This window comes from Schistocerca piceifrons, chromosome X (genome assembly GCF_021461385.2).
Source record: "Schistocerca piceifrons isolate TAMUIC-IGC-003096 chromosome X, iqSchPice1.1, whole genome shotgun sequence".
NCBI lineage: Eukaryota > Metazoa > Arthropoda > Insecta > Orthoptera > Acrididae > Schistocerca > Schistocerca piceifrons.
The window spans coordinates 428,087,574-428,105,269 of record NC_060149.1 but is presented as its reverse complement, the minus strand read 5'-3'; the positions used below and the strand labels follow the sequence as shown (position 1 = coordinate 428,105,269).

Here is a 17,696-nt window from a genome sequence, read left to right as displayed (position 1 = left end):
AAGTAGAGCTTGGCAGTGGTGGGAGATACAGCACAAATTGTTAACTTTTACATGTTTACTGGTTCAAATCTGCTGAGTAGCGTGCCCTGGTGTCAAGAAATTTAACCACGTAATATTTGTAAACACCAGTGAATGGCCAACATCATACCAGCGTCATTTTATCGTAATTTTGTTTCGTAAGTGTAGATCGCGGGAAAATTATAAATATTTTGAAACAAAATCAGGTGCAAATTAACATTGTGGGCATAGGAAATTTGACGGGACCAATGAAAAATGTCGTAAACCGCAGCAAAACATCAATTCTGGGAATGTAAAAGCGGGGTTATATTGTATAGGTGCCAGATGGGAGTACGCATGGTTTGTGACTAGACAGTAACTTGCGAGCGACTGGGTAACGCACTTTTTCCTTTACATGGATCTCTTGGACAGCCCGCTCATCAAGATACGTGGGACAATCCCGAGAGGCGGCGGCATGGCCGCAATTGCAGTTGATACAGTGGAGAGAAGGAGGTGGACAATTGCCCTTGTGCACATCCCTACAACAGGTTACACATTTGGCTGAGTGTCGACAAAATGTTCTAGTGTGGTTGAAACAATGACACAGGTAACAGCGCATTGGGTTTGGAATGTACGGCTGGACTGTGATAATTTCATAGACTGTTTTGATTTTGGACGGAAGCACCACTATCAAAGGAGAGAAAAAGAATGCGGGTGGCACTAAGGAGGAATCTACCTTTTTCATTACACAATGGACGGCAATGACACCCGTATCAGAGAGGTAAGATTGGATTGTGGTCTCGGTTAGACCATCGAGCAGCCTCATGTAAATTACACCACGGAAAGAATTCAAAGTTCTATGGGCCTAGACACGAACAGGGTAGCCGTAAAGAAGTGAGGCAGCAAGCAGTTGTTGTGCTTGAGAATCAGAAGTAGTCTCCAAAAGCAAAGTGCCATTCCATAAATGAGAGCAGGATTTCACAGGGCCGGCAATTGTATCAACACCTTTCTGAATAATGAACAGATTTACCTTGGTGAAGGACTGACCGTCTTCAGTACGTGACACCACAAGGAATCTTGGTGCAGCGGGAAGGGTCTTTGTATCAGTAGCCTCATTACATTTTGAAGACTGATTGGAAAGATGATGGACTCATTGCGAGAAAATCCCCCACAATTGCCAGTGCCTCCAATGGTGCCCTCCTTTCAAGGGGCGCACCCACCTTAGGTGATTGTTCACGCCTCAGGTCACATCTCCTGAACACCTGACAGAGGGACCAATTAGCAATTTGGGAAGGTTGCAGCTCAGGCAATCACCTCTCCCTGGGTGTGGCATGTACCAAGGGGAACGTGCGAACCCTATTCGTTGACCCGGGGCTGGGAATTACATGTTACCTAGTCACCTGTTACACGTCAGACCCATGGCCCGGCCTTCAGGAGTGCACAGGGAATTATGCATGCTTAGTCACATTCCAAAATCACCCTTCCACGCATGTTGATAGATTTAACAGCACACAGAAGCCACAGTGTCCTGTTCACGGTTGGTGTCACAGACACTACTGAACTGCAATGAAATATGCAGATTTGCTTCTCCCTCCATTAGACAGGTTGCTGTATGTAGTGATTTCCTGTAGTTGAAAAGAGTATTGAGAAATATTTCTGGGAGGGGGAAAAAACCCTATTGCAAATCATGAGGGTGGTAGTAGTTTAAGTCACAAAAATTTACATTCAGCAATCAACCCTTATACTGAGTTGTGGATCACATCCATATATCAACAAACAATAGTCTTACATATATTGAAATGATGAGCAATAGTAAAAAACACATTAGTGCCGGTATCACTCTGTACACAACAAAAATGTTTAAAAGAAAAGCTACATAAAAAGAAATATTCTTCGTATGGAGTTAGTGGTCTTTTCTCTGAATTACAAAAAACAAAATTACGTGCTAGTGTGATTTAATACAACAATTAAAGCTACGTGGAGTTTAACAGTCAGTAGTGTGATACCAGCAACAAATGATTTGACACACCGTGTAATCGCAGTAATCCCACAATGTACTTTACACGCAGCCCCAATACTCAGTACATTATCAAAACAAGAATTAAGTCCACACAGTGTATATCTACTCACTGTAAATAGATTCTGGAATGATGGATGAGACTTTGGATCATTAACATATGGAAGTGCATAGAATCGAAGAAATTCTGTTTCACCACTAAATTCACATCCTTCGGTTTCCAAAAAGTTTTTTAAGGCAGTCATTCCACTTTGCCCATTGTAACTGTTCATCTCAGATTCACTGCTAACACTTTCATTTTCATAGCAATTGTCAGAGATTAGTTCCAGGTTACAAAACACCCCTTTTTTAGCCACAACAGAACTGTCACTTTTAACATCCATATCTTTAATTTCATTTGTAAGCCGGTGCTCCATCTGATCACCACATTCCGTTATTGTATCTGTGTTCTCCAAAGACATAAAATTCTCTCTCACATTGTGACTCTTATTTATTTCATTTTCACTTTTGTCTTCTACTCTGGCATCACTGCAATTATTTTCATGCCCCACAGCAATTCCTTTAAGTCCAGAGTTCTCCTTACAAAAATTTGTGTTAGAAGGATCTTCCATTTTCTCAGATTCCTTCTGTCATAATGTTAATGTACTTGTCTTGCCCAAAATTAGTGGTATTATTGCAAAATAGACATGAAGGTAAAAAGTCAGTTTTCTGTATTCAAGTTTACTTTTTATTGATGGTGGTATGAGAGTATTCCAAGCCTGTGGATGAAGAGAAAGAAACATGTTAACAACAAAGCTAAACATAAAATAAAGTGTGCAAAACTAAAAGCACTTACTTTATTAACAATGAGGCCACCACAGAGGAGAATATTCAATAAGCTGTGGTAAGACAAAAGAATTTCCAATGACACACACTGTTGCTTTTAATTTTGTGTAATGTGGATTGACTGGTTGGTAAGCACACTCCAATGTTGTATATTATGTAAGAAGTGTGGGTTCTTATTAGTTGCAGTTCATAATGATTAACTAAAATTAGCAGATATTGCAGTGCTAGAGCTACATACTTTTGTCAAGTTAGGTTTTCGATATTAGTTGGTGCAGCGAGTTTTGGTTTTTTACTGATGAAGTTTGTTCTTCCTATATCGGTGAAGTGAAGTTTTCAGTATTAATTTTTGGAATCAGTTGTGGTAGGTGAGTTTGGCATTATTGACTATGCACAAGTTACACACTGTGTATCATAATTAATGGTGCCATGCCTACAGTTGAAAGTACATGATACTGGGAGTACAAAAAGTCTCAGTAAACATGGGCTCTAAAAGGCATACCTTAAGAGCTATGAGTACTACTTTATCTTCACTAATGTGAAATGCATCTGCATCTATACTATGCAAACCACCATGAGATGCATGGCAGAGGGTAAAAACTGTAGATTACAATGAGTTTTGAACTGTTACCAGTCAGCACACACTACTATCAATATACAACACTACCGATTACACCACGCATATACTGGAGAAATGTCCATAGCTCAAAGCTATGAGTTTTAAATCTCAATACTTATAGGTTTTTTTGTGTACTTTCAACTGTATACATTTACACCATAAATTATGGTACATCCTGCATAGGTGAAGTGAAGTTTACGGTACTTGTTCTTGGAACAAGTTGTGCTTTCTGGTATCTTCGACTTTGTTCTAGCTATGTAAGTCAAGCAAAGTTTTCTTTCGCATCCTTTAGTGAGAGTTGTGGTTGCATGGTACTGTGGACTTTTTGAGCTACATAGGTTAAGTGAAATTTCTGACTCCAATTTTTTAGCATTTTTATTTGTGTGTTGGTACCATAGAAATTCAACTAACCTACATTGGTTTCAAGTTGTTCTTCAACTTATTTTGATTATATTTTGTATAATGGGATTGTTTTCCTCTGCTGTTGTCTTGAATGTGTGATGTTATGATTGCTGTATTGCATAAGGGTGAAATTGGGGAGTATCATCTTGTTGACGTCACTGGTCAAAGGTGAGAGTTGGTACTGGATTTTTCAGTATTAGCTAGAACACTCCCGTGTTGAGTTGCTAGTCTCCCATCGGACACCTACTCAGGTGGCGGATTGGGGAACATCACCAGATATGGTGGACACCGGGGAAATAAAATACCTGGGACGGACCAAAACTAGCAGAACAACAACTGCTGCCTTGCAGTTCAGAGTTGGATCTCCGAAGGCTAAAGGAAGAAAACCCTGATTAAAAATCACCCATCCGCCAATAGGTGTTGAATGCAGGGTTGACAGCCTGCTCTGTAAACAACAATTGTTGCAAAACTTCGACAAAGTAAAGAAGAGCGGATGGAGGAAGACAGACTTGGCATGGAAAATGGCAATGAGGATGGAATACAAGTAAACGAAGGAGGTAAAATAAGGAAGAAGAGAAATATAAGATGTAGATCAGATTTATATATTGGTACTTGGAATGTGAGATCCCTATATCGTCCAGGAGCACTGAAAGTAATGCTGGATCAAATAACGAATCTGAAGCAAAGTATAATAGCACTACAAGAAATTAGATGGGTGGGGAGTGGAGTTTTAGAAAAGAAGGAACCAAATATATTCTATACCTGCACCTATAGAAAATATGCCACATGCAATAACAATGGGCACTTATACGTTTGAGAGAGTTGAACATTTCAAGAACCTGGGCTTGACAGTTACACATCTAAATGATACCTCCTATCAAATTAAGCAGAGATTAATACTAGCCAATAGAGCCTATTTTGCCCTAACAAGACCTCTATCTTCAAGGCTCCTGACTCGCACCACTAAATTAACTATCTATAAATCACTTATATGGCCAGTGATTACATATGCCTCTGAAACCTGGACATTAACAACAAAAGATATTAAAATACTGGATGAATTTGAGAGAAAGGTACTTAGATGAATTATCAGCCCAATCTGCGAAAGAGGAAGATGGAGACACAACCATGAGCTGTACATCATATACAAAGAAAAACCCATCAGGAGTATAGTGAAATAATCCAGACTGAGGTGGGACACGTGGTGGCTCGCATGAATGATACAGAAGTACCAAAAAGAATATTACAAGGAAAGCCAAGAGGGCAGAGAGGACGTGGTCAACCAAGTGCGAGACGGGAAGGAGGAGTAATCAAAGATCTTAGGTGGTGGTGGTTGTTGTTGGGATGTTTAAGGGGGACTAAACAGCGAAGGTCATCAGTCCCCCATTTCAAAATCAGGCGAGCCGAAAATCTACGGAGCAGATAAAAACCAAAGGGGGAGGAGACGTCCCCCCAGGCGCTAAAAGAACACAAATGCAGTAAGAAACACGACAGACAAGAACAGGACAGAGGAGCACCAGACAGAAAGAAACAGAGGAAAGGAGGATGGCTGGAGACTGGTTGACTGACCATGAGAAAAAAAAAAAGGGAAAGAGTCAACCATCTGACGGCACACCAGAACAGCAACAGACACAAGGACAAAAGACACAGAAAGGGAAAGGCGCAGGACCTCCCTAAATCGAACCATAAAAACGACTACTACGGATAAAATGTAAAACATTGTCAGCCATGGAGGCATCGTCGGATAAAACCAAAGCCAAAGTGCCCGGGAGATTAAAAGATTGCCGGAGTGTGCGCAGTCGAGGACACTCCAGCAAAATGTGGCTGACCGTCAGCCGGGACCCACACCGACACAAGGGGGGATCCTCCTGACGCAACAGATGGCCGTGCGTCAGGTATGTATGGCCGATGCGCAGCCGACACAGGACTACCGAGTCCCTGCGAGAAGCCCGCAGGGAGGAACGCCACACATCAGTCGTCCCCTTGACAGCCCGCAGTTTATTCGGGGCTGTCATGCCACGCCACTCAGCAGCCCACATCCCAATCAGCTTACGGCGCAACACCATCTGCTGGTCGCGAGCCGTAAGGCCGACCTCCAAAGCCGGGGCGTCGATCGCCCCTTTGGCCAGCCTGTCTACACGTCCGTTCCCTGGGATGCCAACATGACCGGGCGTCCAAACCAAGACCACCGAACGACCAGAACGGGCAATGGCGGAAACAGACTCCTGAATGGAGGACACCAGAGGAGAGGAGGGATAGCAGCGGTCGATGGCCTGAAGGCTGCTCAGGGAGTCACTGCAGATCACGATGGACCTACCTGAGCAGAAACGCATATGCTCAAGAGCGCGCAAGATGGCCACCAGCTCTGCAGTAAAAATACTGCAGCCAGCCGGCAAGGAGCGTTGCTCAACATGGGCAGAGTGAGCAAAGGCGTAGGCAGTGCGACCATCAACCAGGGAACCATCAGTGTAGACAGGCTCACAGCCCGGAAATGAGGTGAGGAGCGCAAGAAAACGGCGACGGAGGGCCACAGGCGGAACCGAGTCCTTGGGTCCCTGTGCCAAGTCCAGACGGACGGACGGCCGGGACAAACACCAGGGAGGCGAGGGGGAACGGACCCGGAAGGGAGGCGGAAGAGGGAATGAACCCAATTCCGACAGCAGGGACTGAACGCGGACAGCGACGGAAAGCCCAGACCTAGGTCGCCGTTCGGGCAGATGGAGGACCATGGCAGGGAAAAGCAGGCGACGATTGGGATGGCCTGGCGAGCAATGCACGTGGACAGCATAGTCGGCGAGCAGTCGATGGCGGCGAATCCGCAGCGGGGGAACCCCGGCCTCCACCAGTAGACTATCCACGGGGCTCGTACGAAAAGCGCCAGTTGCAAGCCGGACCCCACAGTGGTGTATGGGGTCTAACAACTTCAACACTGAGGGTGATGCAGACCCATAGGCCAGGCTCCCATAATCAAGCCGAGACTGCACAAGGGCTCTGTACAATCGCAGCAGCGTGCAGCGATCCGCACCCCAAGACGTGTGGCTAAGGCAGCGGAGAGCGTTGAGGTGCCGCCAGCATTTTTGCTTCAGCTGAGTAATATGAGGAACCCATGTGAGCCGGGCATCAAACACGAGTCCCAAGAAGCGGCAAGTGTCCACCACTTCAAGCAGGTGGCCGCTGAGGTAAAGTTCAGGATGAGGGTGGACCGTCCGACGCCTGCAGAAGTGCATAACTCGAGTCTTGGCTGCAGAGAACTGAAAACCGTGAGTCAGAGCCCATGATGCTGCCTTCCGAACGGCTACCTGCAGCCTGCGTTCGGCGACTCCCGTAGTCGTGGAGCTAAATGAGATGCAGAAGTCGTCGGCATACAAAGAAGGAGACACCGACGACCCCACGGCTGCAGCCAGACCATTAATGGCCATTAGAAATAAGGACACACTCAACACCGAGCCCTGTGGGACCCCATTTTCCTGTGTATAAGAAGAACTAGAGGCGGCACCGACTTGCACCCGGAAAGAGCGGTGCAATAGAAAGGTTTGAAGAAAAGCCGGGAGCCGACCACGAAGACCCCACCCATACAACGTGGCGAGGATGTGATGCCTCCATGTGGTGTCATACGCCTTCCGCAGATCGAAAAATACAGCAACGAGATGCTGACGTCGGGCAAAAGCCGTACGGACAGCAGATTCCAGCCGCACCAAATTGTCCACTGCAGACCGGCCCCGACGGAAGCCACCCTGGGATGGAGCGAGGAGACCGCGCGACTCAAGGACCCAACACAAACGCCGCCCCACCATACGTTCGAGCAATTTGCACAAAACGTTGGTGAGGGTAATGGGACGATAGCTGTCCACCGCCAGTGGGTCCGCACCAGGCTTCAAGATGGGGACAATAACACCCTCTCGCCATTGCGATGGGAACACGCCTTCGCTCCAAATGCGATTAAATATTGCGAGAAGGTGTCTCTGGCAGTCCCTGCAGAGATGCTTCAGCATCTGCACGTGGATGCAGTCTGGGCCTGGTGCTGTATCAGGGCAATCGGCGAGGGCAGCGAGGAATTCCCTCTCGCTGAAAGGAGCATTGTATGTTTCAGAACGACGCGTGTGGAATGAGAACGGCGTCCGCTCGGCTCGCTCCTTTAGAGAGCGAAAGGCGGGGGGATAGGAGGCAGTCGCAGAGCTCTGAGCAAAGTGCGCGGCAAGCCATTCAGCAATGGTGGCAGCGTCCGTGCAGACAGCGCCGTCCAAGGAGAGCCCAGGGACACCCATAGGGGTCTGGTATCCATAAATCCGCCGGATCCGGGACCACACGAGTGAGGGGGAGACATGGGAGCCCAAGGATGAGACATACCTCTCCCAGCACTCCTGCTTACGCCGTGCAATAAGACGACGGGCCAGGGAACGGAGCCTCTTAAAGGCGATGAGGGTCTCGAGAGACGGGTGCCACCTATGCCGCTGGAGAGCCCACCGACGGTCGTGAATAGCCTCAGCAACCTCCGGCGACCACCAGGGTACAGCCTTCCTCCGAGGGAGGCCAGAAGATCGGGGGATGGCAGCCTCGGCCGCTGAAATGATGGATGTGGTTAAAACACGGACCACCTCGTCAATGTCACCCTGTGGGGGAGACTCAATGGCAGCAGCAGAAGTAAAAGCCGGCCAGTCTGCCCTGTGGAGAGCCCAGCGGGGCAGGCGCCCAGAAGAACGACTCTGGGGTAGTGACAAATAGACGGGAAAATGGTCACTACCGCACAGGTCAGGGTGCACCCTCCAGTGGAGGGATGGGACAAGTCCGGGGCTGCAAAGAGAGAGATCGATGGCCGAGAACGAGCCATGGGCAACACTGAAATGCGTGGGAGCACCGGTGTTCAAGAGGCTAAGGTCGAGCTGAGCCAACAAATGCTCCACGGCCCGACCGCGGTCATCAGAGACAGTCCCACCCCATAGAGGGTTGTGGGCATTGAAATCACCCAGAAGCAGCAATGGTGGCGGGAGTTGAGCCAAGACATGTCGGGGGAGCTCCCCATCCGGAGGAATGTAAACAGAGCAAACAGTAATAGCCGGCGAGAGCTCAACCCTGGCAGCAACTGCCTCTAAAGGCGTCTGAAGGGGTACTGGCGAACTACAGACAGAGTGGTGAACAAAGAGGCAAACCCCACCTGACGCTCGATGACAGGCAGCACGGTTCTTATAGTATCCCTGATAATCGCGAAGGGCGGGGGTCCGTAGTGCAGGAAACCAAGTTTCCTGCAGAGCAATGCAGAGAACAGGGGAATCACTCAGAAGCATCCGGAGCTCAGGCAGGTGGCGGAAATAACCGCCGCAGTTCCATTGGAGAATGGAAGCAGGAAGGGACTGGGAGGGCGTGAATGCGACTAAGAGGCAGACAGCGCTTCAGAGCCAACTGCCGCCACTGGGGGAGAGTCAGCTGAGTCCATAGGAGAGGCCCCCAAGGGTTCCGTGAGGGCGAGATCCGCGGCAGAGGCGAGGATCTCCACCTCATCCCCGGAGCCAGGACTATGTACAGCAGGCGGTGCTGAAACCGCCGGAACGTCCTTCTTCTTGGACACATTCCGTTCCTTCTTCTCGCGTCTGCCCTTAGGGTGAGAGGGCTGGGAGAGCTTCTCTGAAGGAGCGTCGGAGGCTGACGACGACGCAGAAGCCCTACGATCAGCAGGTGGCGGAACCTTCAGCCACTGGCTGACATCTGGCTGGGAAGGAGAAGAAACGGAGGAAGGGAGAGCCCCGAGGGACCCCTTCCGCGAGAGAGGAACCGGCGGAGGCAACGCCGCCGGAGAAGGAGGGGGAGGAATCGAGCCTCCCAGTTGTGGAGCAGATGTCACTCCCGAAGTAAGCTTGGGGGGAGCGACAGAAGAGGGTTTGCCCCCAACTGCTAAGGGGGCAATAGAGGAAGGCTTGCCCCCAGGCGCGAGGGGGGCAGACAGAGATATATGGCCCCGAGGGCCCACTGAAGGCGGCACAGATGAAGCGACAACCGTCGCTCGCGTGGGCGACGATAACGTGGCTGCAGCATAAGATGTTCGAAGGGAAGCAGGATACAACCTCTCATATTTCTGTTTAGCCTCTCGATAAGTAAGCCGGTCCAGGGTCTTAAATTCCATTATCTTCTGCTCCTTATGAAGAACGGGGCAATCCGGCGAGCATGGAGAGTGGTGCTCCCCACAGTTGACACATACAGGCGGGGGCGCACATGGAGAATCGGGATGAGAGGGGCGTCCGCAATCTCGACATGTAGCGCTGGATGGGCAACGGGAGGACATATGCCCAAACTTCCAGCACTGGAAGCACCGCATCGGGGGAGGGACGTATGGCTTCACGTCGCAACGGTAAACCATTACCTTGACCTTCTCGGGCAAGACATCACCCTCGAAGGCCAAGATAAAGGCACCGGTGGCCACCCTGTTTGTCTTGGGTCCTCGATGGACACGACGGACAAAATGCACACCACGCCGTTCCAAGTCGGCTCTCAGCTCGTCATCGAATTGTAACAAGAGGTCACGATGATAAATAATCCCCTGGACCATATTTAAGCTACTGTGGGGAGTGACGGTAACAGGGACGTCACCCAGCTTATCACACAAGAGCAACGCTCGTGACTGGGCTGGGGAGGACGTCTTGAGGAGGATGGACCCATTCCTCATTTTTGACAACCCTGCCACTTCCCCAAACTTATCCTCCAGGTGTTCCACAAAAAACATAGGCTTCGTCGGAAGAAAGGAGTCACCATCAGTCCTGCTGCAGACAAGGTATTGCGGTACATAAGGCTCCCGCTTGGCACTAGATCGGCGTCCCTCCCATGGCGCAGCCAACGAGGGGAACGTCTGAGGGTCATATTGCGCAGCATCGAAGTCGACTCTACTTCGCTTAGAGACGCTGGTGGCCGTGCGACCACCAGCTTGGTGTGATTTATTGCGCTTCATTGCGCCACATCCGCCCAGATGCCACCTACTCCGAACGAGGGCTCTCCCCAAGGGCGCCACCCAGCCAAAGCAACGGGTACCTGGCCGATATCCCGTTGCCCGGAGTCCCCGTGCCCCAGACAAGATGGGCACATACTCCTTGGCATGCATGGGGAGGAAACAGCTCTGGCATCTGTAGTGCGATCCCTGCGTGGTCAGGGGGCTACCACCAAGAGGGTACATGACGACCCCACCACAACGGACTGGCTACCGTGCTGGATTTTAGGTGTTTAAAGGGTCCACAGTTGTCGTAGGCGCTAAGAAGAAGAGTGCGCACAAGGCGAGAAGGAGACAACCCAGAAGATGTTGGGCGTAATCCCCCCCACACGACAATAGGTAACATGCAAGATGGTGGAGCATGATGGACCAATACAAAAACACCACGTAAGGTGTCCTTCCCCAAATGGCACGCACTGACGACGGAAATTTGGAAGAAAAAAGGAGGTCAAACCCAAGAGGGGACCATCACAGAAGGCCGAAACGTTTGAGACTCCTTTTAGTCGCCTCTTACGACAGGCAGGAATACCGCGGGCCTATTCTTACCCCCGAACCCGCAGGGGGATCAAAGATCTTAGGAGGATGGGCTATAGAAACTGGAGATTATTGGCAAAGGACAGAGAGAAATGGAAGGACATTGTAGAAGAGGCCAAGACTCATTATGAACTGTAGAGCCAATAAAGAAGAAGAATAATCTAGATCACTACTAAACAAACCAGGAGCAGTAGGTAGAAGAGGAATAGCTAATGAAAAGTTTCAGTTGTACCTGTTGAACATAAAGAAAACAAACACTACGAATTTATTAAAGAGTGAAAACAACTGTCTCTTTAAACATAAAAGATACACCTGCAGACTGTGTAGCTAACTAAAACTTTCTGGAAGTGACTATAGATAAAGAGGATATTCTCTACGAGTTGCCAGTTTTGACCAGTGATGTAGGAAACATGCAATAAACAACATGACGACTATAACATACCATCAGTGGCAATTATTTCAAACTTTTTCACTACGGATCAGTCTGTCCCCATAAGTGAATTTCTTAAACTTCACATTTTTTGGTTATATCAACTCACAATCAAGCTGGCTTCTAACCTAAGCTAGACCTCAGGCTAGGCTACAGATCGGCGTAACCACAACCACATGTTTTTTTTTATTTTCTTTAATGTTCATTGGCCGAGTCAACTAACAACAAAACTGTGAATACACACATAGCTATCAGCTTTAAGTCAGTGGTCAAAGCCAGTGACTCTTATCGTATATTCCTCTTGACCCAACAATCGTCAGTTGTTCATTGACATGCAATGAACGTAAAGAGGATGATATCAACAATTTATCCCCTTTAAGGTCCTATTATCAGTGTATAACAGCCAATAGCCAGTGTCTTGTAACTGTTCTTGTTCCATGCACAAAACATGGAAACAATTTTCAAACTGCAGAAAAGGTTTGTAAAGTTAATAACTAAATTTAATATTAATTCTCACTGTAGTGAAATACGAGTAGTGTCCTCACTGCATTAAGTTAATTCAGCTACCAATCTCATGTGCATATCAGTAGAAATATGAACAAGCAGTATGCCTTAAACCATTAAATACACACTACTGGAATAAGAACAAGTTTGGACCTTTTTTTTAATAATGATGATGATAATGATAATAATAATAATAATAATAATAATAATGTGTTCAATGCATGTGGTGAATATTCTGCTAAACTACAACTGTTCATTAACAAAGGGCTTCCCACTGGCAACACTCGCCCCCCCCCCCAAAAAAATCTTTGGAATGATGACAATTATCTGCAGCAGAGACCAAAACATGGGTTAGGTGGGGATATGATAATCTGGCTGAGAGATGGCAAAGCTAACAAATGCAAAATGGAGTTTCTGGTAAAACTTTATCTGTAGTATAGTCTGGTGTGTACGTTAGTGCTACATTTAAAACACTTTTAGTTATACAAACTAAAATTGCAAGAGATATTCAGGAAACCTATATTGGGTAATGGAAAAGACTCCAACAAGTATTTTGATGTATATTATGTAAATATATAGTACATAAACTATGAAAAATATAAAAGGCAGAGGCCCACTAACTAACTTACTGATTCAAATGCAGCCATACTTCATCTTAACTTAGTAAACACAGGATGTCTTAGCACTGAATTAATATCTTAAGATGGCTATGTAAAGTGTCATTATGTTGCCCTATTTTTCACTGAGAAAGTGTGTTATAATTGCAAAACTGACCCATTACACAATAAAGTGGGCAACATGAGTACCTACAGGTGTCTGAAGTTGCCTTCCCTAATCAACAGTAGAAAAAGGAAATTTTAAAATATGCTACTAACTCATTGTAGTATCAAGTCAGGAAAATTAACAAAAATGTAATGAACCCTCAAATCAAGAGGAGATGGCTGGTACTATGGTTAAGTTGACTTCATTTATTAATACATTTACAATTAATTCTTTCTTATGAGTCAAATATGTCTAATTTTCTTGTATACTTTCAAGTAAGTAACAATGAATGAGGGTCTGAATCTCTTAATCAAGAAGCAGTAAAAACTTATGATGCAAGCTAAGTTACATAAAATGAGCCAGAGGGGATTATCTAACATCAGGTTTTCAAGTCCTGTCACAAGGTCATTAAAGAACAAGCTTGTCACTGAGGACAGGGAAAGAATCTGGCCATGCCATACTGGCATTGGCCTTAAGTGAACTACGGAAATCTAAAATCTGGATGGCTAGACAGATTTGAAACCTGCGTCCCCCGAATAAGAGTATAGTGCCTTAACCACTGCACCACTTCACTTCATTCTTCCAAGAGGTATGCTGCTGTATTGTATTTCTCATTTGAGAAGGAACATATTTCACTGCATTATACAACCACACATACACAATAATGATGTCAAAACAAAGTTGACAAGTCACTATGCAAACAATTCAAAGTTGGATTATAACCTATTTACATTATTCTATTGTGTTAACATTTTCTAATGCATAAGATACATACCAAAAATGCAAATACACAAAAAAATCTGTAAATCAGAGGTGACAAGAGAACATCAATTTACCCAGTGCTCTACTGTTCAACAGCCATAAAAAAATTCTGCAACTTTATCGAAATCACTATTTAAAACACTAATATATTAAATTACATTGAAAAATTCCATATCGGAGTTTTCAAGGAAAACTTTCTGGATCTTACAAACATCCTGCCTCTGTATTTTTTCTTTCAGTGTAGTCGGTTCATTGAGCACAAAACCCATATTGTTACATTCTTCTACGAAGCTGGTCAGGGTTTCCTTGAATTCGTAGCTACGGAGAAACTGGAATCAGAAATCGTGATGTTAGAAAAAAAGTGCATTTTTGTGTACTACAAACGTCTGTTTTTTAAACAACTTACCTCGTACACCAAATTCGCCGCAAAATTCTCTTGGGAGCAAACACTGTCACTGTCCATCAGTGACAGCGAATCAAAATTCTTTCGGCTGAAATTAATAGCATAACACATACAAATAACTTGAATGTATGCGGTATCAAATCGTGAAAATAGCGACTAAATTCTTACTTATCACGCAGTACTGGTTTCGGCGATGTAAAATTTATAGCACTCATTGTACTACTATAGTGTAACCTAAATGACAGCAAAAACTGCTCCTATAGAAACAATAAACATCAAATAGCAGGGCAAATCTTGCTACTAATTATCTCGGAACACTTCAGATTTGTACGAAGTAAACAGACATTCAAGCAATCACCGCCTTCCTAACCGGAAGTATATTTCTGATTACACAGCACACACAATATCACAGTGATATCAACTTTGTCATATCGACAGACGACGCAACTATTCTTGCCAAGCAACGATTTATTTCTGCTTGTTGAAAAACTGAAACAGTTTTTAAGCTGTAATCAAATCTTTTGTGACTCCTCGTGTATATAAATGTCGGGGAACGTGGATTTTACAGTGATTTTACACCATACGGTCTTATTACTACAGAAATATAGCTGAGAACTTGGAGATCGCTGGGAGTGTCTCCCGACAGTACGCACTTGGCTGTTTTGACGTTTACTGACCGGAAGTTGGTCTCACGTGACGAGGCACCCTGTTCGAAGACGCCATTCATGTTGATGTTTATCGTGCTGATAACCAATGTTTACACAGACACAGTAAAATAGGCTTCACTTCTATAAAGAGTGATAACCACTTAGTTCTAAGACACAGGCACTGCTTGCGATTATGGGAGTAACTTTCTGAGCAGTATGTGATCCGTTTACACTTAATTCTTCTTTCTGTTTGTCACAGAAAAGATTATTTCACTGGAGTAAAAAAAACGATAGATCACAGTATTTTTGGGCCATGTAGCATTATCCATTACGTTATATCTAAGCTCAGAGTAAACACTTTTAAGCTTTTCAGCTGTCCAGTTGTAATGTTTAGGGAAGTTTTTTTTTGTTTTGCTGGAAGCTAATGACTGTTCATGTGTAGCCATGATCTTTTTTCACCATACAGCATTCCTTATGCAGGTTCTCAACAGGGCTGGAACTATACTATGGTTACCTAAAAGCCACTTTTCGTCGTCCAAAATATTAAAAATACTTCATATTCCCCGGTTTGGTCCCCCTACATGTGAATGCGAAATAAATCGAGGTAGCAAACTTACGAGCAGTATAGCCTTGTGTTAACTTTTTAACCACATTTATTTTCCATATTTAACGCACATTTCGTTATAACAACTAAGATCCACAGAAAAAAAACCGACACTAATCGACTGAATATTTCGGCGTATCTGTACGCACACATATCAATTACGTAAATTTCAATATGGGCCTACTGCGGAACTTTTATACTATTCTGTTTATTGAACATGAAGGACTAAAACATAAGATAGAAATTACTTCAAGCTTAACTAATTCCTTCAGTCTTCACGGTTGCAACTGCATGAAAACCGTCCTCGCAGCCAAGTCACGTGACTTCCGGCAGCCAAACGTCAAAACAGCCAAGTGCGTACTGTCGGGAGACACTCCCGGAAATCTCCGACACCAGTGGTCAGTAATCGGTTGATCAATAATAATTCCTACAAACTAATAGTTAGAATCTAAAATAAGTGAACTATCAGCAACTTTACCGTGCAGACTTATATTGATATTAGCATTTTTGGCCGAACTATCGTCTTCACTCGTGGAATGCAACTGCGTCTCCAGAGCCCATCTCTCAAGGAAAGAGTCCAAGTTGCACATGGTAGCTGACGGTAAATACGCGAAGTTCAGCTACCTGACGCCTAGTACTCCACGACTCCCCATGGTCTATTGCTTATCTATCGAGTATATAGCTTTCGTTGTCCTGTAAAATTTTTGAGGTGTTGTGAAAGCTATGACTATATCAAGAATCCGAGGAAACACGTACCACAAGCACATCAAGGAAAGTGAAGTGATATCGTTCCACAATTAAAAGCGAAGAACTTTTATAAATATAGTTGATGTGGCAAACAGTTCAACAAGGAGCGCAATCCAATATGCAACCAAAAAAACGAACATGCATCGCAAAGTAGTTACATGAAAATGAAATGTCCATTATGCGATATTTCAGTCTTTCCGAAGAAATGCGATTATGACTACTTAGAAGAGGTTGAATTTACATATTTCCAGGAATTTGCTGACTGGAAGAAGCAGACAAAGACTGACACTTTACGTCAAAAAGTATGGGTCGTTTCGAACTTCCAACAACGTCTCTTTGCATTTCTTTGTTTCTTTGTGTCGTCGTTCAGAGCAATATGTACCTAAAAGCAAGGGCATACGCCAGATGAAAATCCAAGAAACTAACAAGATAGGAGGTGTCTCTCTTTCCAGCACTGAAATAACTGAGGCTGGAGATGGCAGCTGCAAAGTAAAACACGTGATCACTCATGTGGGACATGAAATTGTTATTTGGCATTTAGGTTTGCCAGAAGAAGAAAGAAAGAAACGTTTTAGCTGTTGACAGCGCAATCAAAATTCTGTTCCATGCGATACTCGATGCTGTATGTGATTCCAAGATAGAGTGTATCCAGCTGCTGAAAACAAGGTTTATACAATTCTGAACATTGTAATAATTTGTGTTTCGAGGTCATGAGACGTAAAGACAGTGGCACCAGTCTGGGTAAACGAAATTAGTGCTAGCGATAACTCCTGAGTGTTTTCCGATAAACCACAAGATACAAGCAGCCAACATCATCTACTCATGGGAAGTCGTTGTCCTCATCATTACAAACATTACCCAATGTGAAATTCTGAAGAAATACAGGGGTGACTGTATTTGCATCGATATAACTCACGAAACAAATGCTCATGGTTTTGAGTTAATTCACTTCTTATGGATGACTACATGAGACAAGGTTGTCCTTGTGATTTTCTTATTTCAAACAGGTGTGATCAAGAGATGGTCTAACTATTCATAAAAAAAGACTTAAGTAGGAGAATTACGCCCTCAGGTGTTTCTGTCAGATTTACCTGAGCCGTTTTATATTGCTGGGCTTTCAAGATGGAAGAACCTGTCAGAAGTCTACATTGCTCTTGGCACACTGACATGGCGTAGAGGAAAAATATATGTGCCAAAACCAAATCGAAGGAAAGACAAGCTGAAACTTATTAGCTAGTAAGGACTTTGTTGGAAGAGGGAGACGTTATAACATCTGAACACATATTTCCTTGACTACTGTAGCGACTTATTTCAGATTCTGCTACAGCTGAGTTTGGTTTGAATCTCTAAGAACATTGTTCTAAAAGCACTAGGTGCTGAGCATACTATTGCAGAACCAACAATGGTATGAACACATGGATGCACATTAAAAGAATGCACTGACCAATAAAACACCTATATTTGCATGGTAAAAAT

The 17,696-nt window shown here is 45.0% G+C and overlaps 1 protein-coding gene across 1 annotated transcript in view; it reads right to left on the bottom strand.

Annotated features, from left to right (window-relative positions):
- The window catches only part of LOC124722396 (lisH domain-containing protein ARMC9-like), a 209,806-nt gene extending 194,927 nt beyond the window's left edge, over nt 1-14,879 (bottom strand). Inside the window, exons 1-5 of the mRNA XM_047247567.1 lie at nt 14,391-14,879; nt 14,226-14,310; nt 13,978-14,148; nt 2,683-2,772; nt 1,940-2,640 (exon numbers count right to left, since the gene is read on the bottom strand). Of these exons, the coding sequence (XP_047103523.1) occupies nt 1,940-2,640; nt 2,683-2,772; nt 13,978-14,148; nt 14,226-14,310; nt 14,391-14,437 (1,094 nt within the window). The 5' untranslated portion in view covers nt 14,438-14,879. The remainder of the gene's footprint in view (nt 1-1,939; nt 2,641-2,682; nt 2,773-13,977; nt 14,149-14,225; nt 14,311-14,390) is intronic.
- Nucleotides 14,880-17,696: the final 2,817 nt, after the last annotated feature.